Source organism: Fistularia commersonii, chromosome 12 (assembly GCF_037954325.1).
Source record: "Fistularia commersonii isolate RoL2024-O1a breed Wild chromosome 12, RoL_Fcom_v1.0, whole genome shotgun sequence".
NCBI classification, from domain to species: Eukaryota; Metazoa; Chordata; class Actinopteri; order Syngnathiformes; family Fistulariidae; genus Fistularia; species Fistularia commersonii.
In genome coordinates this window covers 4,130,578-4,154,944 of record NC_141295.1, presented here as the reverse complement: position 1 = coordinate 4,154,944, position 24,367 = coordinate 4,130,578, and the positions used below count along the sequence as shown (strand labels likewise).

General features: G+C 45.7%; 3 protein-coding genes across 3 annotated transcripts in view; 1 reads left to right on the top strand and 2 right to left on the bottom strand.

Moving 5' to 3' along the window:
* Positions 1-838: 838 nt before the first annotated feature.
* Positions 839-3,805, top strand: LOC147228199 (beta-galactoside-binding lectin-like). The gene is made up of 5 exons (XM_086156454.1): positions 839-878; positions 957-1,050; positions 2,350-2,423; positions 2,502-2,673; positions 3,544-3,805. Exons 2-5 carry the CDS (start codon positions 1,048-1,050, stop codon positions 3,688-3,690), a joined length of 396 nt encoding a protein of 131 aa, XP_086012580.1. The 5' UTR covers positions 839-878; positions 957-1,047; the 3' UTR covers positions 3,691-3,805.
* A 365-nt stretch (positions 3,806-4,170) lies between these two features.
* On the bottom strand, positions 4,171-15,783 carry LOC147228198 (arf-GAP with dual PH domain-containing protein 1). Its single transcript, XM_086156452.1, has 12 exons — positions 13,439-15,783; positions 13,061-13,309; positions 10,774-10,904; positions 8,873-8,964; positions 8,617-8,699; positions 8,401-8,513; positions 6,368-6,514; positions 6,213-6,296; positions 6,050-6,112; positions 5,206-5,277; positions 4,715-4,946; positions 4,171-4,635 (listed from the first exon to the last, which is right to left on the bottom strand). The coding sequence occupies exons 2-12, from the start codon at positions 13,146-13,148 to the stop codon at positions 4,607-4,609; spliced, it is 1,134 nt and encodes a 377-aa protein (XP_086012578.1). The 5' UTR covers positions 13,149-13,309; positions 13,439-15,783; the 3' UTR covers positions 4,171-4,606.
* Positions 15,784-24,141: 8,358 nt separating this feature from the next.
* The window catches only part of LOC147228197 (voltage-dependent T-type calcium channel subunit alpha-1I-like), a 50,601-nt gene continuing 50,375 nt past the window's right edge, over positions 24,142-24,367 (bottom strand). Inside the window, exon 36 of the mRNA XM_086156451.1 lies at positions 24,142-24,367. This exon is cut by the window's right edge and continues 116 nt beyond it. Coding sequence (XP_086012577.1) covers positions 24,211-24,367 — 157 coding nt within the window. The 3' untranslated portion in view covers positions 24,142-24,210.

Here is a 24,367-nt window from a genome sequence, read left to right as displayed (position 1 = left end):
ATTACTTTACGAAAGATGTTTTAAAAAATTATAAATTGATATATTTATCATTTTTTAACTGATAGATATATCAACCAGGTGAAATAAAAAATAAAATGAAATAAATAAAGTGGATCGTGTGACGTGTATTCTTGAGGCCCCCAAACAGCAACGTACGTGAGTCAACGGGAAATCTGAGAGAATAAAATAAAAAGTCAATGATCTAAATGTCGAAGGTCACATTTCTTTTTCCCTGATTTCAATTCGTTTCCGATACACGATCAAAAACATCAATACGTGTCATGCGCATTGTGTGGGCAGTGGCGATTCTAGAGTGTGTCGGGGCCCTGGGCAAAACCTCACCGGTGGCCCCCTAGCAACCAGATCTGCAAACACAAATAAAAAATATTTTTGTTCTATAATTCAAATAAAATATATTGAACAAGGGCGTGGATGATTTTTCTTTTTTTTTTTTTTGTCAATGTACGGATTAATTTAATGTTTTCGTCAATGACAGGATGTGTTTCACGTTTCAGTTAAATATATGGGGGAATTCATTGTTTTATTTGATGCCTGGGTGAATTTAATGCTTTTGTTAATGAATGGATGAATTCAATGTTTTAGTCAGTCTATGAGCAAATGTTACGTTACAGTCAATAAATGGATACGTTTAATGTTTTAGTCAATTGATGGATGGATTTCATGTTTAAGTCAATTCCCTGGAACAACAGCTGAAAATTAGCTCTACGTGAGCCAAATATTTTTGCCTTTTGTCCCTTAACCAGCACGTTAATAAATAACAGAATAAATGGATGAGAGAAGTATTCAAGGGCATGATGGAATTGAGTCCGGCTGCAGAGGCTCATTGGGTCAGACTTGGGAAATCTTCTACACGAAAGGTCATTCTCACAAATATTAATCCCATGCTTCCTCTTCTTCTTGTCACGATTGGTCTGTTTTTTTTTTTCTCCCTACAGCCCATCCTCTTTTGATCGCTCACCTGAGTCATATAACCCCCCTCCCCTCTGCAGAACCCAGTCTCTTGGTGCAGAACCGGCTGAAAACACGATGGTAAGTGAACTTTACCGTTTCCTTTTCCCCCGGAAACCTTTTGGATCCCCTCCGTTTTAAATCAACTAAAATTAAGATCGGCTTCGCTCGAAGCTTTGGACAACAAGATCGCAAAGGGTACGCAAAGAGGTTAACGCCTGTGAAGCAGTACAGCAGAGATATGATGATAATTTAGACTATCGGCACAAAAATAAAAGTAAATAAGCAGTTTTCATGATGAACAATGAATAGATACAAGTGAATAAACAGGTAGTGCTGTGTTTTGCTTTTGAAGAAGTGAAATATCCGCATCTTTCTTAGGGGGAGAAACACAACTGCAGGATTAAACTGGAAAGTAGCCTGCTAGCTGTTAGCCGTTAGCCGTTAGCGTGATGTTCATTCTGAGGCTGGGAACACGGTTGGGCGTGAAGGCGTGGTGTTGACATATCCGGGTTCTGGATGTTGAAGTTCAGTTGTGTCCAATGATAAGTGTTTTTTTTTATTTTTATTGCCGAGTACGTGAGCGTGTTCGATGTACGGTGTCCCGCAGGGGTCGACCTTAGATCCTATCAAATTCTACCTTTAAGGCTAAAAGGGCGGCGCGGGCAACATCCATTCCAATCAGTTGTTGATTTATCTGTCGCTACTCGATGTTTAAGGACATTCCGGCCAAATATAACGTCTGGATTTGAAGGTTGAAGTGCAGTTGTTCCCTTTTACGATATGTTCATGTGACGTTATCGCAAAGGAAATATAAGCTTTTCGTGTTTCCGGGCGGTTACGACCGGTTAATCATCCACCCGGGAGATAACGACTCGTTTGATAATCATTTTCTAGACCCGCCCTTTCTGCATCGCCCCTCATCTGGCATGGAGAGGTACAAGTATTTATTTGCCTTGTAGAAAAAAAAAACAAAACATAAGTGTGATGTTCGGCTGCTGTCATTGGGCGAGAGGCGGGGCAAATCACAGGACCACATATAGACGTACAACCATTCACACTTCCGGGCAAATGTTGCGTCTCCGATGTATGTTTTTTGGAGTCGGGCACGAACCCCTTGCAGACACATGGAGACTCCAAACAGAAAGGTGGGAATCCAACTAGCAGCCTTCTTGCCGTGAGGCAAAGGTGCTAACCGCTGCACGCCAAACTCTTGTCTTTATCCTGGTCTGAGGACACCCAGCTCCTGTTTCCTTTTAAAGCTCCTTAAGGGGCGGCAGGAGTTGCAGAAAGTCCTGATGTCCTGGAGTATGTTCTAGCATCGTAGCCCGTTGTCCAACCTCTCCGTACGAGAACAAATATTCCCATGTCCTCGAGCAGATCATCACGGGGCTGTCGTTCAAAGAGGGGCAGGAGTTGAAGGTCCGCGTCAAGCCCGGGGACGACTGCTGCACGTAAGCCCTCCGTCGCAGAACTCCTTCTTTGCTCCGTCTCGGGCATACCGATCCTCACGGTACTTCTGTCCGCCGCAGCTTCTCCATCAACATCGGCCACGACGCGGAGAACATCGCGCTGCACTTCAACCCCCGGTTCTGCTATGGGGTCGACAACGACACCATCGTCTTCAACTCCATGTCCGGAGGTTGCTGGGCGGAGGAGGAGCGTGACGGACACTTCTGCTTCCAGCGCAGCGACGAGTCCAAGGTGAGGGGAGGTGACCAATCACAGGTGACCCTTCTGGAGTCAGCGGTGATGATGTTCCCAAGAAGCTACTTGTACATATGAACCCCGGAGGACTGGAGGAAGGAAGTCAGTGGCTCCTTTTGCACTTTAGGAACTCCTTGCAGCTTCTAGAACCTCTCCAGGAACTAGACCACTTCTTGGTGCATTGGGTCCGTGGACCTCAGCTCCTAGGACAACTTTAGCTCCTGCTCCAAGGCAGGGTGTTCTTATGGTTCCACATGAAGGCGCTCGTGTGATGAGGCTGCTTTGTGATTGGTGGGACTCGTAAGCGACGCCTATTGCCAGATTTTTCTAGGGTTGCGCCATTTTTAAATACAATCGCTGTTTCCTTCGACAGAAATTTTGGGCAAATTTAAGTGCGGAATTAGCTAACAGCTAACGGTAACAGCGCAGGGAGAAGATAAAAAAACTTGCTGATAGTCCGTGATTATTATTTTCGCCACGCAGAACATGAATGTCGTGGCAGCTTCCACCTCCATGTTGTCCGTGTCATCTTCCTCTTCTTCTTCATCTTCGGTGGTTTGATTTTGAGCACTAAAGCCTGTGGGAATGCAAAGCTAAAAAAGGTTCCCACCGGAGGAGATGCTAACGCCTGGATTGGCATTCGAGACACTAACGTTTACTCAAACTCCGATGCCGGTAAGAGTGCCCACTACTTGCGGAACTATAATATCAAAAAACATAAACGTCGGGGCGCATTTTAAAACGTGCAACTTCCAGTCACTGAAGCGACCGATGGAAACACCGGGTTGGTAGACCTCGAGGTCGTCCGCCATCTTTAGCCTGATCCCCCGTCCGCCGCTCACCAACATGTCTCCTCCAAAACCCAAGGTCTACATCAACTTCAACCACGAGCAGTTCTACATCAAGCTTCCCGGCGGACACATGGTCAACTTCCCCAACCGCTTTGGAGAAGTGAAGTACGACTACTTCTGCGTCTGGGGCGAAGCAAAGGTCGTGGGCATCAAGCTGAAGTAGATCCTTGGCGATGAAGGGGGAAGCAGGAGCTTGGGCGACGGGGGAAACATCTCCGACCCCTCGTGTCCTGCAGCTTTGACTGTAAACACCAATTATAATAAAGATTTATAATGTTTTCTGTGTGCGCGATATCGAACTAGTACCTATGACACTACCAGAGCCAGCATGTATACGCTCACTGTACCTGTACTTCAACTTAAATGTGTTCACTGCGCCATCTAGTGGCCAAAATTGGAAATGCATTATCTTGCAGAACAACTGGATAAATGAGGGGAAAAACCAGAAGTACTTCAGGTACTGCAAATGATGAGCGCTATTATTGCGTTATTTGGGGTACAAAGTGATTTACTAGCCCACCGAGGGGTTTGGCCAAAAGGTTGAAGACGCTGGTGGACATGGCAACCGTCACCGCGCCATTTTGGTATCCCATAATATCCCAAAAAGAGGACAGAAAGACCCGGAAAGCTTCCCGGGTGCAGCTTCTCAAAGATGCAACTTTATTAGCGACGATCGCTCCGGGGTGGGTAAAATACAGAAAAAAAAAAAAAAAATCACAAAAGTATCTATAAACACAAATATATCTAACATAAAAAAGATATATAAAAAAAGTAGAATTAGCTTTTTTTTTTTTTTTTTTTTTTAATCACAAAGGTGTAAAATAAAGGGGGTTGTGATTGTTTATTTCCGGTGATGATGTAAGATGGCCACTAGGGGGCGCTGTGGTGCCGGCGAGGTGAAGGTGGATTCAGGAGGGGGAGGGACGCCTTCAAGGATGCCACTCACCGTGGGAATTTCAATTAACGCCGCACTTTTACCAGCTTTGTACGTCAGTCTCTTTTGTGTCCGATGGCGCCGGGGGGGGAGGGAGGATCCAGACCTGATGGCGGCGGCGGCGGCGGCGGCGGTCGTGATGCGTTCAGTGCCGGTGCTTGAACAGAGCCTCCACTGGAAAAAAAACACACCGTAAAACATCCGCCATTGATGCGCCGGAGGTTACCGGTCGCCATGGATACGTTGCCCTTACTGGTGTACTCCTGCGGCGACATCTGGGCGCTCATGACGTCGTCGAAGTGCTTCAGCCAATCCTGTTGGTCGCTCTCCGTCTCGCAGGTGAACAGGAAGGAACGCTCCGGCGTCACGATGGTGATGCCGTGCTGCCAGAGGCCGTTGTTGTGCGTGCCGGCGGGAAGGCCGGCGGCCACGCTGTAGTCGTGGTCCTTGTTGCCGAGGAACACCTCGCCCTTGGCGAACGCGTCCTTGGGAAACGGACGGGTGAACGCATCACGAAGACGACCAATGCCTGAGCCGGTCTGTTTTCCCGAAGGCCTTCCCGAAGGCCTTGAATGCACCGTGCTGAGCAGGTTGGTTAGCATGTTAGCCTCATGCAAGAAATGTTACGCGTGCAGCAAATGAATGCAACGTGTGTTTTCCTCCGCTTCCCGCGGTGAGTTGTAATAACACACACACTCATGAACACACACACACACACACACACACACACACACACACACGTACCAGTGGGTCCTTGAAGTACATGAGCCGCCGCTGGTCCAGCGTGAACCAGCGTTTCTTGAAACCCTCCGTTTGCTGTTGGGGAAAAAAAGATGGAGAAGCGCTGAGAGGTGAATCGGGAGGGGGGCGGAGCCAAACCCACCTTTGGCCCCTCCCCCTTTTTCTCGCCACGCCGGTGACAGGTATGTCTCGCCCCGTGACAACAGGAAATGGAAACAAAAGAGAATAAACAATGGGAACCATTGAACTGCGTGTGTGTGTGTGTGTGTGTGTGTGTGTGTGTGTGACATTTTATATCTTTCTTCCGTGTTCCTTTGTGCAATCACGTCCCCCCCCACCCCCCCCTCGCCTGTTGTCACCATGGCGATACCCGCCCTCACGTGATGAACTCGGATCAAAAAGTAACCCCTGCGCTTTCTTTTCTAAATCCGGGACGGACCTCTATGTCGCCATCGGTCGTCATGGTGACCCGCACAACGGGGAGGGGGCGGGCGGGGGTTGCCGTAGCAACCGGCGCCACGTCCGTCCGTCGAGAAGGGTTCAGCGAGTCCGGCTTGCGGCGGCCAGGAGTAGCGACAGTGTAATTACCGGTTCAACTGTAATTACAGGTTGTTTTAGTATTGGTTCCAAATTTGTCGCCGTGACAACGTTTTTTTTTGCTTTCCCGCATCCATGCGATCAATAGCCACCCAATTGGGGCAATAATTGATCAATTGATAACCCCCGCCTGATCAGTTTCCCCTCCTGTGTTATTTCACGTGTTATTACATGTGTAATAACACGCTTGTAACATGTCTTGTCACCTTGCCGTCTATGTGTGTGTGTGTGTGTGTGTGTGTGAACTTGCCCTGGGACCTGTCTTCTCCATGTATCCTTCCTTCAGAAAGTTGCGGGTGAGCTTGGGTACCAGCTGGAAGAAGGCGAGCAGACGTTTACAGGAAGTATGGCGTGTGCCCGTGTGTGTGTGTGTGTGTGTGTGTGTGTGTGTGTGTGTGTGTGTGTGTGTTCACCTCGGCATCCGTGGCTCCAGGGAAGGCCACCTTCAGGTAGTGCAGCTGAACGGCCCGGATGGAGTTCAGCCAGTCGACGATCTCCTGGAAGAACATCAGAAATTGTATCCCTCTCTCACACACACACACACACACACACACACACACACACACACCTTGCCGTTCTCGTGGTAGACGAAGATGTTGCGGGTGCTGTAGTCCTTGAGGTACGTGATCTGCAGGCCGTTGGGGTTCCCGATCTTCTCGGGCTGGAAGGTGGCGTTGATGGTGTCCACCTTGATGACGGCCTTGGGTTCCCGGGCCTGTCAATCAATCAATCAATCAATCAATCAATCAATCAATCAATCAATCAATCAATCAATCAAAATACCATATTATCTCGCTGGCATTGCTAAAGCTGATGTTAGACTGATATTATAAACAGTAGACATACACACACAGACTGTAAATTACTATAGGACTATCGTTTTTTTAAAAATGTTTAAAAAAATTTACATAAATAAGCCGCACTTGTGTATAAGCTGCAGGTGTCAGGAAATATTTTGAAAACTTCATTAAATAAATGACGGTAACGGCTACAACTACATAGCGGGAATGCTTTTTATTCAGGACTGATCGCTTTCAAAAACATCAAAAACATTTCTGCGTGTCTTTTTCCCGATGGGTGTGTTTGCAATAACCGGCTAATCTGAAGAATTACAGTAAATGTGTGTGTTTTTGCCCGAACCAGTTTCATTTGTCCACTGTTGGCGGAAGGAAGCTACCCGATAAAAAAAGCGTGTGACAAAAGCAGCGGCTTAGACAAATATATTTTACAATATATATATGTATAGATATATAGATAAATTATACTTCATGCTCATGTTCAGATAAACCCAAAAAAATGTAGAGGACTGTCTCAGAAAATTAAAATATTGTGATAAATTATATTAAAATTATAAATTATATTGTGATAAATATTGTGATATTGTGAAGCAATTATATAAACAAAAAATGTCTGAAATATTGCAAGCCTTTTATTATTTTAAGAGTAAGATTAAGAGTAAGAACAACTTTATTTATCCCGAAGGAAATTGTTGTGCCAGAGTTTCAAGTAAAACATAACAATAACGAATAATAGTAGGAAGGAGGGAGAATAAGAAATACAAATAAAACGATAAAGTGTCAAAGTCAAGGCTATTAAGTGTTTTAAGGTCTTAAAATAGTACAAGATTTGAATATTCCCTTCAGCTGAAGGAAGAAGAATTAAAATATTGCTGATTATGGTTTACATCTTAAGAAAACTCAAAAATCCTATCTCAAAATATTAGAATATCACAAGAGAGTAAGTTTTTGTTTTTTAATTGCATAAAAGAAGATGAACTTTATCACAATATTCTAATTTTCTGAGACAGTCTTGTATATACAGTCTATATCCATAAATGTGTATGTGTGTAAATCTGCATAAACAAAGATTTAAATTGTACTTTGTGCTTGTGTTTAACAAACCTATGAAGAAATATTTATACACAGTATGTTAGTATATATGTGTGTATATATATATATACATACATAGGGTATTTTTCACATTATGAGGCGCGCTTAAAATCTTTATATTTTCTCAAAATACCTTGTGATCCACCTCACATATGAAAATAAACCTGTTCCTTATACAGTAAACCCTTGTTTTTCACGGGGGTTACGTTCCAAAAAGAACCCGTGATAGGCAAAATCCGTGAAGTAGAAACCTTTATTTTTTTTTTTACATTTAAATACTCTGTTATACATCACTGCTGTCGTCCTTATGTTTTTTTCTTCCTTCTTTACGGAACGAACGGAAGATTCATTAATTCCGTGATGCCGACCTACAGCCGCTTAGCTTTTAGCTTCCCTTAGCATGTCCAGAAGTTTTTTTTATTTTTGGTGCTTTTGTCAGTCCAGAGCGTTATGTCATGTAAATTTGGCGAGCTGTTTTACGTACGTGTACATATTAAACTGCGACGTTATTGACGCACAGGTAGAGAAGAAGCGGAGTGACTTTTTTAGCCAATCAGAATGCAGAACACAATGCACCATGCAAATCCGTGAAGTAGCGAAACCGTGAAAAGCAAACCGCGTTATAGCGAGGGGTCACTGCAATGCTGTGCGCCTTGTGGTCAACAAAATATATAATATTGTATAAATATAAACACAAATATTCAATGCTCACATCATATTTGGTGAAGTACTTCAGGGTTCCCTCCCTCTCTGAAAGGACGAATCTCCTGCTGAGGAACTGCCCGTTGTCCCGCCCCCTCTTCATCAACATGCCGTCTCTGGTTCCTGCAAGACAACGGTGAGCGGATAGCGTGTGCGCACGTGTCCGTGCATGGAAATATGTGTGTGTGTGTGTGTGTGTGTTTCTGAGCGTCGGATTAGCGCTTGCCTTGCTCGTAGGTGAAGCTCTTCCCGGGCTCGGTGAATTCCTCGCGCTCATACTTGGCCCTGATCCACTGCTCCCTCAGCACCCTGGGCGTGCACGTGAACACACACACACACACACACACACACACACATGCACATATACACAAGCTGGAGCTTTTGATGTTGTTAGCGGCGAAACGGCGCTTCAAAAGAAAACTAGCATTGTTTTAACGAAATCCCCCGTTCTTCATGGCGTGCTTGTTGCCATGGTTACTCACTGGCAGTCCCTGTGGGTGGGCTTGTAGTAGTACACCGGGACGGACGCCTCGTATTTGCCCTGCATCGCCGCGTTCCCGTTCTTAGCCATGAACTGACGAAAAAACACAAACAAGAAATGAGCTACGGGTGCTAACGGTTTGGGAGTTGGCGGCTAACGCTCGTCGGATTGGCGATTTATTTCAACTTCTGCCTGCGGTGAGAGGCGGGGCTTAACCTGGAGGGGTCACCTGTCAATCACAGAGGCATCCAATCAGATCACTGACTGTTTTTGGAGAAGTGGAGGAACCCGGAGAACCGATAGGCCAGGACAGGAGTAGCTAACAACTTAGCTGCCGTGAAGATGCAGTACTTTTGCAGTGGTAGTGCAGTAATGGTGAAGGGCTAACGCAGTAAATTGAAGTACTGATGCAGTAATGTTGAAGTACTAACGCAGTATTGATACAGTGCAGATGCAGTAAATTGAAGTATTGATACAGTGCAGTTGCAGTGAAGCGTAGTACTGATGGAGTGCAGTACTGATGGGATCATGAAGTCTTGATGCAGTAATGTGAAGTAGTAAAGCAGTATAGATGCAGTAAAGTGAAATACTGATGGGATGCAGATGCAGTACCAATACAGTACAGGTGTAGTGCTGATGCAGTAAAGTGAAGTACTGATGGAGGAAAGTCTAGTACTGATGCAGTGCTGATGAAGTACAGATGTGGTACTGATGCAGTGTAGATGTAGTACAAGTGTAGTACTGATGCAGTTCAGATGCAGTAAAATGAAGTACTGATGTAGCACAAGTGTAGTACTGATGCAGTGCAGATGCAGTACAGGTGGGGTACTGATACAGTACAGGTGTAGTACTGATGCAGTGTAGATGTAGTACAGGAGTAGTACTGATGCAGTGTAGATGCAGTAAAGTGAAGTACAGATGCAGTACAGGTGTAGTACTGATGTGGTGTTGATGTAGTACAAGTGTAGTACTGATGCAGTGCAGATGCAGTCCAGGTGAAGTACTGACGCAGTACAGGTGTAGTACTGATGCATCGGAGATAAAGTAAACTGAAGTACAGATACAGTACAGGTGAAATACTGATGAAGTACAGGTGAAGTACTGATGCAGTACAGATGAAGTACAGATGCAGTACAGGTGAGGTACTGATAAGTACATGTGTAGTACTGATGCAGATGAGATGAAGTAAAGTGAAGTAGTGATGTAGTCCAGGTGTAGTACTGATGCAGTACAGGTGTAGTACAGATGCAGTACAGGTGTAGTACTGACGCAGTGGAGATGAAGTACAGGTGTAGTACAGGTGTAGTACAGATGCAGTACAGGTGAGGTACTGATATAGTACATGTGTAGTACTGATGCAGATGAGATGAAGTAAAGTGAAGTATTGATGTAGTCCAGGTGTAGTACTGATGCAGTACAGGTGTAGTACAGATGTAGTACAGGTGTAGTACTGACGCAGTAGAGGTGTAGTACAGGTGTAGTACAGGTGAAGTACAGATGCAGTACATGTGTAGTACAGATGCAGTACAGGTGTAGTACTGACGCAGTACAGGTGTTGTACAGGTGTAGTACAGATGCAGTACAGGTGTAGTACTGACGCAGTACAGGTAGAGTACAGGTGTAGTACTGATGCAGTACAGGTGTAGTACTGACGCAGTACAGGTGAGGTACTGATATAGTACAGGTGTAGTACTGATGCAGTGGAGATGAAGTACAGGTGTAGTACAGGTGTAGTACAGATGCAGTACAGGTGTAGTACAGATGCAGTACAGGTGTAGTACAGATGCAGTACAGATGCAGTACAGATGCAGTATAGATGCAGTACAGATGCAGTACAGGTGTAGTAGCGGCGCAGCTGTCTCCTGGCCTCTCCAGCGCTCAGGCAAACCTCCACAGCCTCACCTGCACCTCCTGGTCCTCCCAGTGCGACAGACTCAGCGACTTGACCTTGCTGATGCCCGGAATGTTCCGGTGGATCCCGGAGCAGTCCAGGCAGATGAAGACCCCCAGGGTGCAGGAGCCCCATCCCGGATCTGCAGGCGCCGAGAGGAAAAATAAAACCCGGGAAAGACGGGAGGAATGCTCCTCCCGCTGTCGTGCCCGGGGGGCAAAGAGCAATGCACAACATGTCTGGATTGAGTCTGTGTGTGTGTGTGTGTGTGTGTGTGTGTGTGTGTGTGTGTGCCTCGCCCAGGTGAGGGTTGTGCACGTCACACATCTCTTGAGCAATCTGTCCCGGGCCTTATTTACCTCTGAGTCTCAACATGGAGGAGATAATTCCTTTGCAATACCCGCAGCTTTCTTATCTGCCTCACACACACACACACGCGCGCGCGCTGCCAACGATGTGTGCGCTGTTTGTGTGTGTGAGTGTGTGTGTGTGTGTGTAACAAGACAAGGCTGCACCTTGTTTTTCTCACACTGGCGTTCCCAGGCCACTGTAAAAATGGCTCAGTCTGAGTTTTTAAACAATCCCTGTCAATCAATGCCATACACGCTCACACACACACATGCACGCACACGTGCGTGCGCACACGCGCGATGTACGGTGCTCTGACGGGAACTCAGGGTGATAAAAAAAATAAAAAATTCCGGAAAAGAAACGTAAACTTTGAGTTCCTTTCGATTTGAATTTTGTGCTATTAGCTCACTGAGCTTGCGCGGCTAATCTGAACCGGTGCCTTCAAGACCGGTGTTTTAGGAGGAGTGTAGCTTGTTTAGTTAGCGTAGCGAGCAGCTAGCGCCTGCTATTCCTTTTAGCTAAGCTAAGAGGAGGCTTTTAGCCGAGGCTATCGCCGAGGCTATCAGCCAGAATTCATGGGGACCCCCATCTCTGTGCTAAGCTAAACACAACCAGTTAGCTCCTTAGCATCCCAGCGCATAGCCAGATCCCTGTCACAACTCAGTCCATATTGGCTTGCTATGAAATGTCATCTGAGATAAAATTCCGTCCATCATTTCCAGGCAACAGATAACCTCGGAATGCCAGGAATGCGCATCCCATAATCCTTGCTAGCGCTGTTTTCGCCCTCCTTGCCTGACTACTTCGAATCCAGTCACAACATTGAACGCAGAACTGCAGTTTTCATCAATTTTACCACGTGTACTGATAAACACAGATGCCAAAATTGAGTATTACTCAGTACTAATGAGTAATACTCAGACAGACAAGACAAAAACATTTTGTTCCATCGCAGGCTAGCCAGCTAACAGGCTAATAGGCTAATAGGCGAATAAGAATGACTGGTGAATGAGGGAATGGGAGTTAGCGTGGAGTTAGCTTTACTAGCTAATGCTAATAAATAGGAAACAACACCCACTTAGAGAGACTATCAATCACCTAACACGGCCAAAGTGCTTTACTTTGGATCTCTCTCTCTCACACACACACACACACACACACACACACACACACACACACACACACACACACACACACACACACACACACACACACACACACACACCCACACCAATGGTTGTTCATTTTTCTATTTTTTGTGGATTTCTTTTGCCGTCTTTTAATTTTCTCTTTAATTTATATCAATACTCATGTTTATTTATATTTTGTCGCGTTGCTGCGACAAAAGAATTTCCCTTATGGGAGATCAACTAAGTATTATCTTATGTTATTATCACTGAAATGTGGCTAAACCCTGGCTTACATTTAATTATATCTGGATAAACAAAGGGATCTGGAAGCGAGTTCAAAGCTCATATACCTTTATTTATTTTTTATTTTTTTTCTATAAAAACAGTTTTGTTGGGGTCTATTGTTTTTATTTATTATTATTGTTTCCGAGAGGTTTATTGGAAGGGGGAGTTTGATGCTCCACTTAAAGGAACAGCGCACTGTTTATGTCGTTTCACCTGAAAGTTATACATATAAAAACTTATGTCTAAATACATAAATATATACTATTTATGTATTTCCCCCTGGCCGAGGCCCCAGCTCTGGGAGAGGGTGTGTGTGTCTTAGAAATCCCGCAGCTCTGCAAGTCTGAACCTGCAGGGTTTTCTCGTCTCCTCCCGACACTGAACGCCTCACCGGCTTTTACCGTCGTTCAAGCGCTCAAAAAGTAAATAAAATACGAATAAAAATGATTATAATGACGACAAAAAAACACGCAAGGAGTTTTTTGATAGCAAAACGTGATGATAATAGCCCGCACTTTGGCGGCGGTCTTACCTGGGGCCCCGCAGTCCGCGCACCGCTCGTTCCCGGGCGTCTGCAGGATCTCCCGCAAGGCCCGCGTCGCACGCTCGTTCGTCGACATCTCCGTGAGAAGACCCGCACCCGGCCAGGGTGGAGGGATGGAGAGAGAGAGAAGGAAGGAAGGAAGGAAGAAAGAAAGGAAGGAAGGAAGGAAGGAGAGGGAGGGGAGGAGGTGTGTCTTCCCGGGTGAAGGTGCGGGAGATGCGGGGAGGTGAGCGCCTTCTGCCGCCGGAGGAGGCGGGGAGTGTGTCAGCCTCCGTGAAACCCGACACTAGGAAGTCTGTGTGTGTGTGTGTGTGTGTGTGTGTGTGTGTGTGTGTGTGTGTGTGTGTGTGTGTGTGTGTGTCTCACCTGTAAATCACGGTATGAAAGTCCCCGCATGACGTCAGGTGAAGGAGAAGGGGGCGGGGCTTCCCCGCCAGACTTCCGGGATTTCGCGAAGGCGTTACCGATAAGGTGATATACCGATAAGGACCTGAATTATAAGATAAAATAAAAGCCAATTAAATTAATTTTACTTTGGGTTAAGTTAAATTAAATTCAATATCGACAGGCTTCATTTGCCGTGCATCATGTGAGTTCTTGTTGCATAAATGCCGGTGAAGGCTCAGGGATGCTAAGATGCTAAAGAGTGAAAGCTAAGATGACAGGTAGTACTACTACTACTACTACTACTACTAGCACTAACTGGTATTACTACTCCTACAACTAACTACTGCCTCTAGTACAACTACTATTGCTGTTAAATATTATAACATCAGGTATGTTCGATGTGCTATCAATATTTTCATCACCAGCAATAGCGCAAGCTAGCATAACATGTTAGCACCAGCTAGCAGAATTTGTTAGCGTTTGCTATAGCAGTGGGACAGCATAAAAATACACATATGTATAAGTTCATTAAATGTTCATTTTTGTGAAAGTCTGATTAAGATTAAAAACGAATGGTTAACTGGATACCGATGCTGTCATTTTGTTCCATGTTTAAAACACCTTATATAGCTGTTTTGATGTCGTCAAGGAAATTGTTAAATAAGGAGCAATGAAAATATGATCAATTTCTTTCAAGTTTCAATGCATGAATAATGTTTTTTAAATTGTTTTTCAGATGGGGGGGGGGCACTTCTCCAAGTGTGTGTTTGAGGTATTTGCCTTAACACACACACACTCCTCAGGGGAAAATGCAGCTGGACCGGTTCTCCACCAGTGTGTTGTAATACCCAAGTTGGCCACTAGATGGCAGCATTGCGCTGCAGCTGCAGGGCTCTGCTCCACCCTGCAGATCCTCTCGGACCTCCACGCAGGTAGAAGCTCCAGGAGAACCGAGCGTTTATTCTTGCTAGGTAAGAACAAGGGGCCCTTGGAGAAAAACCTCACCGAGACAGATGGAGGCGAGCGGCGCTTCGCTTATCTTGCCATGCCGGGTTTCCCTAGCGATGGGGAAAAAATGGCCTAACGACCTCGATTTAACGAAGCCAAAGGAGAGCAGGCTCCTGGAACCCCGAGCGTCTCCAACCCTTTTGTCACCATCGACTCAGTCAGTCAACTCCTGCCACCGCTTCTTCTTCTCGGGGTGTGATTCCCCGGGGCCCCGCCCCCTCGCCGCCGCCACGTCACATAACAGCGCCGTCTGTACGAGCAGCCTGAAGCGGGTAATTGGATCAGAGTGAGGAGACACTCACTCCCTAAAATGTTCTGGATCCCCTTTAATTGCTTTCATTATAATTCTGCCTGGGGGTCGAGACAGGGCGGGGGTTGCTCGCCAATTCAAAGTTAAATAGTTAAATAAAAGCCCCGCCCCCTCGCCAAATTAAAAAAAAGGCTTTTAGTTTGAAGGCTTGCAGGCAGCATGGCTGAAATTTTGGTCTTGGGTTTGGCCAAACGGCGTGTGTGTAAGGGGTGCAAGTAGTCTAATGACCAAGTAGCCCCGCCCCAAAAATAAACCAATCAGCATTCGCCTTGACAAGATTGTCGCTGTCATCCCCCTGTCGCCGCGGCAACCGAAACGGGAGTTTCGATGTCCTGACAGTGTTTTCCGTTTCCGACCGTCCCGGATAGGTGTTTCTACAGGCGTTGTCATGGCGACCGTTCCGCCTTAAAAACTAAAGATGGCTCAGCCACCGGATGTGCTCAGTCGTCACGGAAACGGCCGCCATTTTTGATGATGGAGGTCACAAAACTAGCTTGGCTGCAGCAGGAACGGGCACATGTTGCGTGCTAGCCGCTAAGCCCAATGCCATTTGACTGCTGGTTGCTAGGGTACAGTCTTTTTTTTTTTTTTTTTTTAAAGTGCAGCTGATAACATTGGCATTTGGCTGAAAGGACACCACTGCCTAAATATTGTTTTGTCAGTCAGTGTGGCGAGCAAAAAGTCGTATCAGCGCTCACTTCTTACCGACGCTAATCTTTGATTAGCTTCAATTAGCTTGTCTGTTAGCTGCACCGATTCCCTTGCACACTTCCTTCCTTCTCCTCTTTCCTTCGCAACGTTCTACCCTCCGCCTGCTAATGTTGCGGTTCTCCACCTGCCCCGTGAGGCTCCGCCCGCCGCCGCCGCCGCCACCACTCATTAAAATCGCTGCTACGTCCCGACAACTACATGGGTGCTTGTTAGCGAAGCGAATTCAGAAAACTCCGCCGGATGGCAGAGAGCATTCGATTACTCGTAAAAAAAAAAAAAAAAAAAAAATCCAAAAAGGGTGCGTGTGTGTTTTCAGTAGCACACACACGCACACACACACACACACATACACACGCACACACACACGCAGACACACACCAGATGAGCCGCATCTGATTTCAAGCTGCATCAAAGAGCAGCATTGATTTATTATTTATTAATTTTGTTCCTGGTTGTGAATCATATATTTTTTTTTCAAATAAAATAAAATAAAAATATTCTAAAATTTGATTTAATTCAATTTTTACATTTTATTCTATCTAATTTACCGGAGAGATATAACAAACACACACACAGTTAGATCCGGGATGCAGACGTGGCCGGAAGGCTGGCTGCTGCGATGCTGATGAATTTTGTGTGTGTGTGTGTGTATATGTGTGTTTATTCCATATGTATTCATCGCACAGCCGTCTGAGATTATTTTCCTGTTATTTTGAAGACGGCGGTATATAATCCCCGGGACTTGAAGTACCTCAAGTACTTCGACCTGGAGCAGCTCCTCCACTCGATGTGCTGCTAAACGAATTTGCAGTATTGCGCCTCTATCTGAGCGGACAGGAAGTATGGCTCCTCACCATTTCCTCTACCGAAATGAAGCAGTTCAAGGCCAATGGGACACGCAGCACACACACACACAAACACACACACACACACACATACACATATAACACATGCATACACAGAGCAGGTGGGCGGAGCTTAAGATGCACCACCTCGCCAATCAAAACCATTAGCGACGCTTGAGCAGTTGTGACTGTTAGCATGTTGCTACTTGATGTGCGGCGGTAGCTGAATGAAGACGCACACACACACACACACCCACACAGACACACACAGAGCAGGTGGGCGGAGCCTAAGATGCGCCACCTCGCCAATCAAACACATTAGCAACATGTAAGCAGTTTTGACTGTTAGCATGTTGCTACTTGAAATGAAGTGGTGGCTGAATGAACGCACACACACACACACACACACACACACACACGGAGCAGGTGGGTGGAGCCTAAGATGCGCGACCTCGCCACCAAACATTAGCAACATGTAAGCAGTTTTGACTGTTAGCATGTTGCTACTTGACATGGAGTGGTGATTGAATGAATGCGCGCACACACACACACACACACACACACACACACACGCACACAGCAGGTGGGCGGAGCCTAAGATACGCCACCTCACCAATCAAACACATTGGCAACATGTAAGCGGTTGTGACTGTTAGCATGTTGCTACTTGATGTGCAGCGGTGGATGAATGAACACACACACACACACAGTATGTAGGCTATATTACCAGTTAGCATGCTAATCACAACAACAACAACAACTAGACTTCCTCCTTGATTGCTATCGTTGCTATCCAGGTAATACAGTGTAGTAATGACACAATAATAACATGTAATTACACAATAATGGCGTGTAGATACACAATAAATCCGTTTAATACCATAATCGTGAAAGAACTCAAGCTTCCGACCTCACCTTTCCGGAGGTCAGAGGAAACAAATCAATCACACGATGGGTTCAATCGGCGGCTGAAAAGTGTCAATCCAACTGGCGTTGGGTCGGGTTGTAGCGCACACACACACACACACACACACACATACACTCCTCGGCGGCGCGGTTGGCAGATGCCGGCCGCTAATTAACACGCTGACATGGCAGATGTAGGGGTCGAGAGCTGGGAAGCGGATGAAAAAGACTAGAAGTGGACCTGGGGGGGGTCGGACATCTGCAGGCAGCAGGCGAAAAAAAACAAACGCCGCCGCGTTAGCGCTTCGGTGGAAGATGAGCAGCTGTGGAGGATCAGGAGGAGGACGCCATCCTCTTCAGAACGTTAGGAAGCTCAAGCAGGTGGATGTGGAGAGGCTTCATCTTCATCTTCATCGCACCCTCAAGCCTCTCCTGAACTTCCACACGGCACCACCTTCTATGACTAACTGGCTTTTTCCAACATGGCCGCCGACTGATAGCCACGTGTGCTAACAACACACACACGCGTACGACGGGTTGCCTTGACAACGTGACACAACGTTTTTAACGCCGATTTCGTGGCTGGACACGCAGCTCTGCAGCCGCGATGGAATTTGGGATGTCGCTGCAGACACAGTACTCAGTATTGAGTACTCAAAGTACTCAAAGTACTCTGTACTGAGTACCCAGTACTAGTATATTTGTTCTCCAGCCTTTCCAACCATCGCGCTCCCGACCTGGAGGAAGGATGGCGGCGGAGATGGCGGGAGGGGGGGTATGATAAGAGGATTTTCTGTGTAATCACGCTGTTTTCTGACCCACACACACACACACACACACACACATTGACAATGTGTCAACACAGATTTCCAATCTAAGCAATGCTTTTTTTCTTCCCCCGATATTTTGCCAATAAATTCCATACGATCAACACATCCGATCGATGGATGTCGCGATCGACGCTCATTCCGCTTCACAAATCGATATCAATAAAAAGACAACATGGCGTCTGCTATTAGCGACTTCCTGCCAGAGATTGGCGTTGACATGGAAACCAGTGCTAACGGTTAGCATAGGAGGCTACGCGGCGATGACCAATGCACGGGGGCGGCTAGCAGGATGCTAGTATTGAGCTAGCACGAATCCACCCTATTGTCAGACACACGTCTGCTTTGGGGGCGGAGGGGAGGGGTCACAGGGGCGTTTCCACGGCGACGGCTCCCGTGGAAACGGAAGGGGACGCTGGCGAGACCCAGGATAGATGCCTTTGTCCTTTTTTTTTTTTTTCTTTTTTCCATTAGACCGCCCCTCCGCTACCGCGGGTCGTTAAGCCATTTAGCCGCGGGAATTACACTGGAGTTTCCAATTACATATTATGGGATGGGATTGACACACGCACAAGCAACCCCTCCGCCTCCTCCACTCATGGAGTCATCACGGTAATAACACGCTTCCCCCTTCAATGACCCCCCCTTTATCCGGCTCGGCGACTGCGGCGAATGCACGCGCTCACGTTGACGCGGTGTGACGGCGAGGAGGTGTCAGCGAGCGCACGTTTGACAGCAGAACCGTCGCACCGCGTTAAACGGGCTGGGAAGGCGGAGGAAATCACTGCGTCTGTGTGTGTGTGTGTGTGTGTGCAAGCAACTCCTTCACCACATTAGCGACTCTTCATCCCGATGCTTGTTTCATGACAACAAATATGATATTCTCAGGTTCTGCACGGATGATCTCCAACCATGATTCCACGCCAGAAGAAGAAGCGTGCTAAGCTGTCGTTAGCATCAGCGGTACGTCACCTAGCCGGTTCAAACAGGTGGGAGACGCCGGAACCCGTCATTTTCCAAAATATTGATTTTCCAGCTGATTTCCCGCCGCACAAAACAAACAAAATAATTGCCATGATGTTTAGAATATAGAGGCCGCCCACTGCTTTCCGAGACTGGAAGCCTTTTGTAACCGCGCGGGTCGTTTTGAGTTCGGTGCCGTTGCCACGGCGAACAAATGAACCCCCCCCTGGTCACGCGCACGTCACATGGACGCGTATCAAACGCACACAAGTCCAAGAGCGAAGATGGTAATTGCACGTCGCCGCCCGTTCCTCTCTGCGGCCCAATTACATCTTCATCCTTTCACAATTTCGCCTGAGAAAATTGAGAAAAGCTCTTTTATTATTTACTGTAAATACACAGTCACACAGTCATTATGTGTGTGTGTGTGTCTGTGTGTGTGTGTGCAGGAATAATTACATGGAGGACAGTTAAGCCGCCCCACTCCCTTCTGTTAACGAATTCCACAACAAGATTTGTTTTGAAATCTCTTTTAGCTTGAGCGGTGCCGCGGAGGCCGGGCATGTGGGCGCCATGGCGACAGGGGTGTGGGCGCCATGGCGACAGGGTTGGGGCGACTCATACTCAAACACGGGACGCCGGGGTAAATCTCACCATCGTTCTAAAAGCTGGGAACGACTGGGTTCAGCTAAAAGCTAATTTCCTGCTACTTCCTGTTTTGCTGTCGAAGGCTGTTGTGTCACTTCCTGTTTTTCCCCTGTCTAAATCTATCTATCCATCCATATGCACAATGCCTGCTAGCCTCAATGCTAACTAGCCAAATCAGAGTGAATAATGTTCACAAATATCGACAAATACAAAATAAGTACACTGCTCAAAAAAATAAAGGGAACACTTAAAAAACACATCCTAGATCTAAATGAATGAAATATTCTTATGAAATACTTTGCTCTTTACACAGTTGAATGTGCTGACAACAAAATCACACAAAAATGATCAATGGAAATCAATTGTATCAACCCATGGAGGTCTGGATTAGGAATCACACTCCAAATTAAAGTGTAAAAACAAACTCCAGGCTGATCCAACTTTGATGTAATGTCCTTAAAACAAGTCAAAATGAATCTGTGTTGCTTCCTGAGTGGACACTATGATTTCACACAAGTGTGATTGACTTGGAGTTACATTGTGTTGTTCAAGTGTTCCCTTTATTTTTTTGAGCGGTATATATATAAGAAATTTATAATCTCTTTTTTTTTCTGTATTTTTTTGTCTCTTAAAAGTTTTTTTCTCCATAATTTTCAATAACAATGATAATGATGATACTAATTATAATCACTAAGTTAATGCCTTTCACAATTAGCATGTTAGCATTGATCATGTGATTAAACCTGAAGTCCTGTAATCAATGGCGACAGCCATTATTGCTCCCCCTAGTGGTCACACCCGGAATTGCACTTCATGTTTGCTGTACCGGTTCATATTAGCAGGAAATCACTAGCGTTATAATTAGCTGCCAAACATAGGATCGTCCAAAGAGCCTCTAATGATGCTAATATTCGTGAGCCTTAGGAGGAAGAATAATTAATGCGAATAATAAAACGGTTCTAAACGGGAAAAAAATGGTTTTATTGAAGCGTCATCCTTATTAAAAATTCAAATATATCCGAAGAGATTTGTGTCATAAGCGAATGCTAATGTTACCCCTGGGAAGTCGGGGGGGTGGCGTGTAAACTCCGGTTGAACCCGAGCTGCACGTTTGTCGATTGGGTAAAAAAAAAGGTGAGATCTGATTGGCCGCAGCTCTGGAAAGCAACAAAGCTAACAAGGCTAGCTCGGAAGCTCGGAACCCATTAAAAGACTCTGGCTAGCATGAACCGTTAGCATGGAGGCGTGGAGAATGTTTGATGTGTGTGTATGAGTGTGTGTCTGTCTCTTTTTGTATGTTTGAGAGTGTGTTTTTGTCAGTGTATTTGTGTGTGGGCACACGTGCACACGTGTGTGTGTGTACAGTGGTTTTTTTAGTGTGTGTCTCTGTATATTTGTAACTGTCAGTGTACGTGTGTGTGTGTGTGCTTCTTTGTGTATCTGTATGTGTGGTTTTCGTACAGCTGTCTGTGTGTATGCAAGCATCTTTTTGTTTGTGCGTCTATGTATGTCTGAGTGTGTTTTTTATCGTATGTCCAAGTATATGTGTATGTGTGTGTGTGTACGTGTGTATCTGCATTTGTAATTTCGTACATCTCATAGTGTATGTGTGGGTTTTATGTGTGTGTGTGTATGCAAGCATTTGTATATTTATGTGTGTGAACAGTTTGTGTGTTTAGTGTGTGTGTGTCTCGCTGCGTGTGGTCTATTTATTTTATTCCACTGTGTGTGTATCTGTCTCAGTTGATGAGTGTGTGTGTGTTTGACTCTATCAGTGTGTATGCGTATGTGTGTGTGTGTGTGTGTTTCTGGAGAAGCCGATCGCCGTCACCATGTTTTTTCAGGAGGTGTCAAGAGGTCGCCCTCCCGACCTCGCTGCCGACCCGTCTCCTCATTGGACCACGGCGGCCAATCAAATCCATGAATTCGCCTTCCAGACAAAGCGAAGGGATTCAGCGCTCCCTTGTGCAAACATTTTCAAATATGACAGTTTTCAGTCATATTTGAACATTTAGCTGGCTTTTTTTTTTTTTTTTTTTTTCTTTTTAAGAGGGGGGTGTGATGTCATCGGAGGGGTGTACCCCACGTCACCCCAAGCCCCGCCCCCAACCACCCCCTAACTGGGGGGGGGGGGTTAATAATCTCACCGATGAAGTAAAAAAGAAGAAATTTGGGAGTTCTTTGCCCTCCGGAGAGCAGAAAATACAGTCACCATTAATTCCTGGCGGGGATTACGCCGCCGAGTCCAGTGTGTCTCGCTAATGACTTTTCTTTTCTTCCCCAAAGTGGCGGCGGCGGCGGCGGCGGCGGCGGCGGGGAGGTCCAGAGGGAGGGATGGAAAGGCAGAAGAAGGGGAGCCGAGGGAAGGGTGGGAATTACAGTCGCCATTAAATTAGCAGGTGATATTTACGTTTGGGTTTTGGGGCGTTGTTATGCAATGGTCAGCTTATCCATGACGACCCCCACCCGCCACCAACAAGCTGTCTTGGTGTGTGTGTGTGTGTGTGTGTGTGTGTTTGTGTTTTTACCTCCACTGCAGCCACCCCTCTGCGGTGGAATGGTACGGTCCGGCCAACATGGTGCAGTCCAGGGGGGGAAGGCCTTGATCTGACCCCTGTGAGGGGGCGGGGTTAATCCACAGGGGGCGGGGCTTAATCGGAGGCTCCGCCCCCATATTCCTTCCTCCAGGGGAACCTCCACAATAAAAGGTTTCAGTGTCTCTTGATCGGCGTATCTGATCGGCAATCAATAACATTGAAGGATTACTTGACACAAAATGTCATGAACTGTTAACAATTGATTTTTATATATTTTTTTTTTCGCTTCTACTTCTTGAGGGTGTTGGAGCTTTACCAGCTGTGGAAATATGTTAAGATAAAAACAAATAAAAGGAAAAAAAGGTGTAATGTGATCAAATATAATAAATTATTATAAACAAAATAAAGTAAAATGGAATGAAAAAAGGCGATGACATTCAATAAAAACAATGAAAATAAAATCAAACAGGAAAAATAAAGTATGATAATAAAATAAAATATAAATAAAAAAATGGAACAAAATCAAATAGAGAAAAAAATATTGTAAAATAGGCTATTAAATAAAAAAAATAAAAAAATATGAATAGATAAAACAATGCAAAAATATAATAAACCGAACTGTAACACCAGTGTGTGAATGTGTGTGTGAGGCGAACCCTGCCCGTTACACAACAAAAAAAAAACGTAAATTACTTGAATTAAATAAAATAAAGAAAAAAAGTTGGAAGATGATGACAATAAATTAAAAATACTTATAATACAAAATAAATAGACAAATACAAAATGCAGTAAATAAAAATAAAAGTTGGATAGATAAAAAAAATAATTTGATGAAATGCAACAAAATAAAACAAAACATCAGAAATGAAAGGAAAAATATTGCAATAAAATAAAATATGAATAGATAAAATAAAATAAATAATTAAAAAAAAAATAATAATACTAAAAAATTATACGATAACCATTCTAATAAAATAAAATAAGATAAAATAAAATAAAATTTCTGGTGGGTGGCGGCAGGGGGGGGAAGAACAGGGTCGGGAGGCGTCAGCGGTTGAAAAGACATCCGACTTTTATACGACATTCAGGTGACATTTCGAGAAACAGAAAACAAAACAGGGTGGAAAATGAACGGAAAGGAAAACAAACAAACCCGTGGTCGTCTCAGAAGAGGAGGACACACACTCTAATCTGGGTCACATTTAACTCCAATACTTATCAATACTTTCAGTCTCTATCCTATCAATACATCTAACTGTACATCTACTCAGGCATATTGCATATCTCCTGGGGGGGGGTCAAAGGTCAGGGATTAAAATTGAGGTTCTTCTTTAAAAACATAGAAAGAATCATTCGCATTTGATGTGGACATCTTTGTTTGTGTGTATGTGTGTATGTGTGTGTGTGTGTGTGTGTGAAACACCTTGCAAACAACGTATCTGGGATAATCTCACATTTGGTACGATCCACATTTTGGAAAAATCCGGGATCGATGTTGCGGATTAAACTGTTTGGGATTATCTGACATGCACACACACACACACACACATACACACATACACACATGCACACAACGTGCACTCCTTGAATATTCCAGCAAATTTGGTCAAACACTAATTATTTGTTCAAACTTCAAGGTTTGGGCGATTACACTTTCCATTCGTTCATTCATTCATTCGTCTTTCCCGCTAATCCTCGCCCGGCGGGGGGGGGGCGGAGCCTATCCTCGCCGTGATTGGCCGAGAGCCAGCGACCTTTCACCCCCGCCTCGGGGGAACCCGCGACGTCTTGCTTTCATCGTCCCGGGACAAAACGGTCGTCGGGAAACGCGTCCCGGCTAATGCTACTGTTAGCGACGGATACTTAGAAAAAAAAGGAACCTGTACAAAGTCCGGGTGGGGGGGGGGGGGGGGGGGCGTCCCTGAAAGAGGAGATCATGTGACCACCGGTCCGTCTTGTAGCCCGAGTCCGGGTTCGAATCCTCCGTCACGGAGTTTCATCTGTCCTTGGCGGCGGGCGGCGAGTTCGTTCTGTCCAGCGAGCCGTCGCTGTTACACTTCTTGGCCAGAGGGGGCGCCGGAGGGGCGGGGCAGAGGAGCGACGTTAGCGACAAGCTGCTCGGCGGCGCCGGAGGGTCGCGGCGGGGCTTCCTC

What these genes read in the sequence shown, in the direction of transcription:
- LOC147228198 (XM_086156452.1), bottom strand. Translation starts at nt 13,148, where the DNA reads ATGTCGACGAACGAGCGTGCGACGCGGGCCTTGCGGGAGATCCTGCAG. An exon ending in GGGAGGACCAGGAGGTGCAG is followed by an intron (nt 8,965 to 10,773) that starts GTGAGGCTGTGG and finishes TTTTTTCGTCAG; the next exon opens with TTCATGGCTAAGAACGGGAA. An exon ending in GTCGCCGCAGGAGTACACCA is followed by an intron (nt 4,636 to 4,714) that starts GTAAGGGCAACG and finishes TTTTTTTTCCAG; the next exon opens with TGGAGGCTCTGTTCAAGCAC.
- LOC147228199 (XM_086156454.1), top strand. An exon ending in CCCGGGGACGACTGCTGCAC is followed by an intron (nt 2,424 to 2,501) that starts GTAAGCCCTCCG and finishes TGTCCGCCGCAG; the next exon opens with CTTCTCCATCAACATCGGCC. An exon ending in AGCGCAGCGACGAGTCCAAG is followed by an intron (nt 2,674 to 3,543) that starts GTGAGGGGAGGT and finishes CCAAAACCCAAG; the next exon opens with GTCTACATCAACTTCAACCA.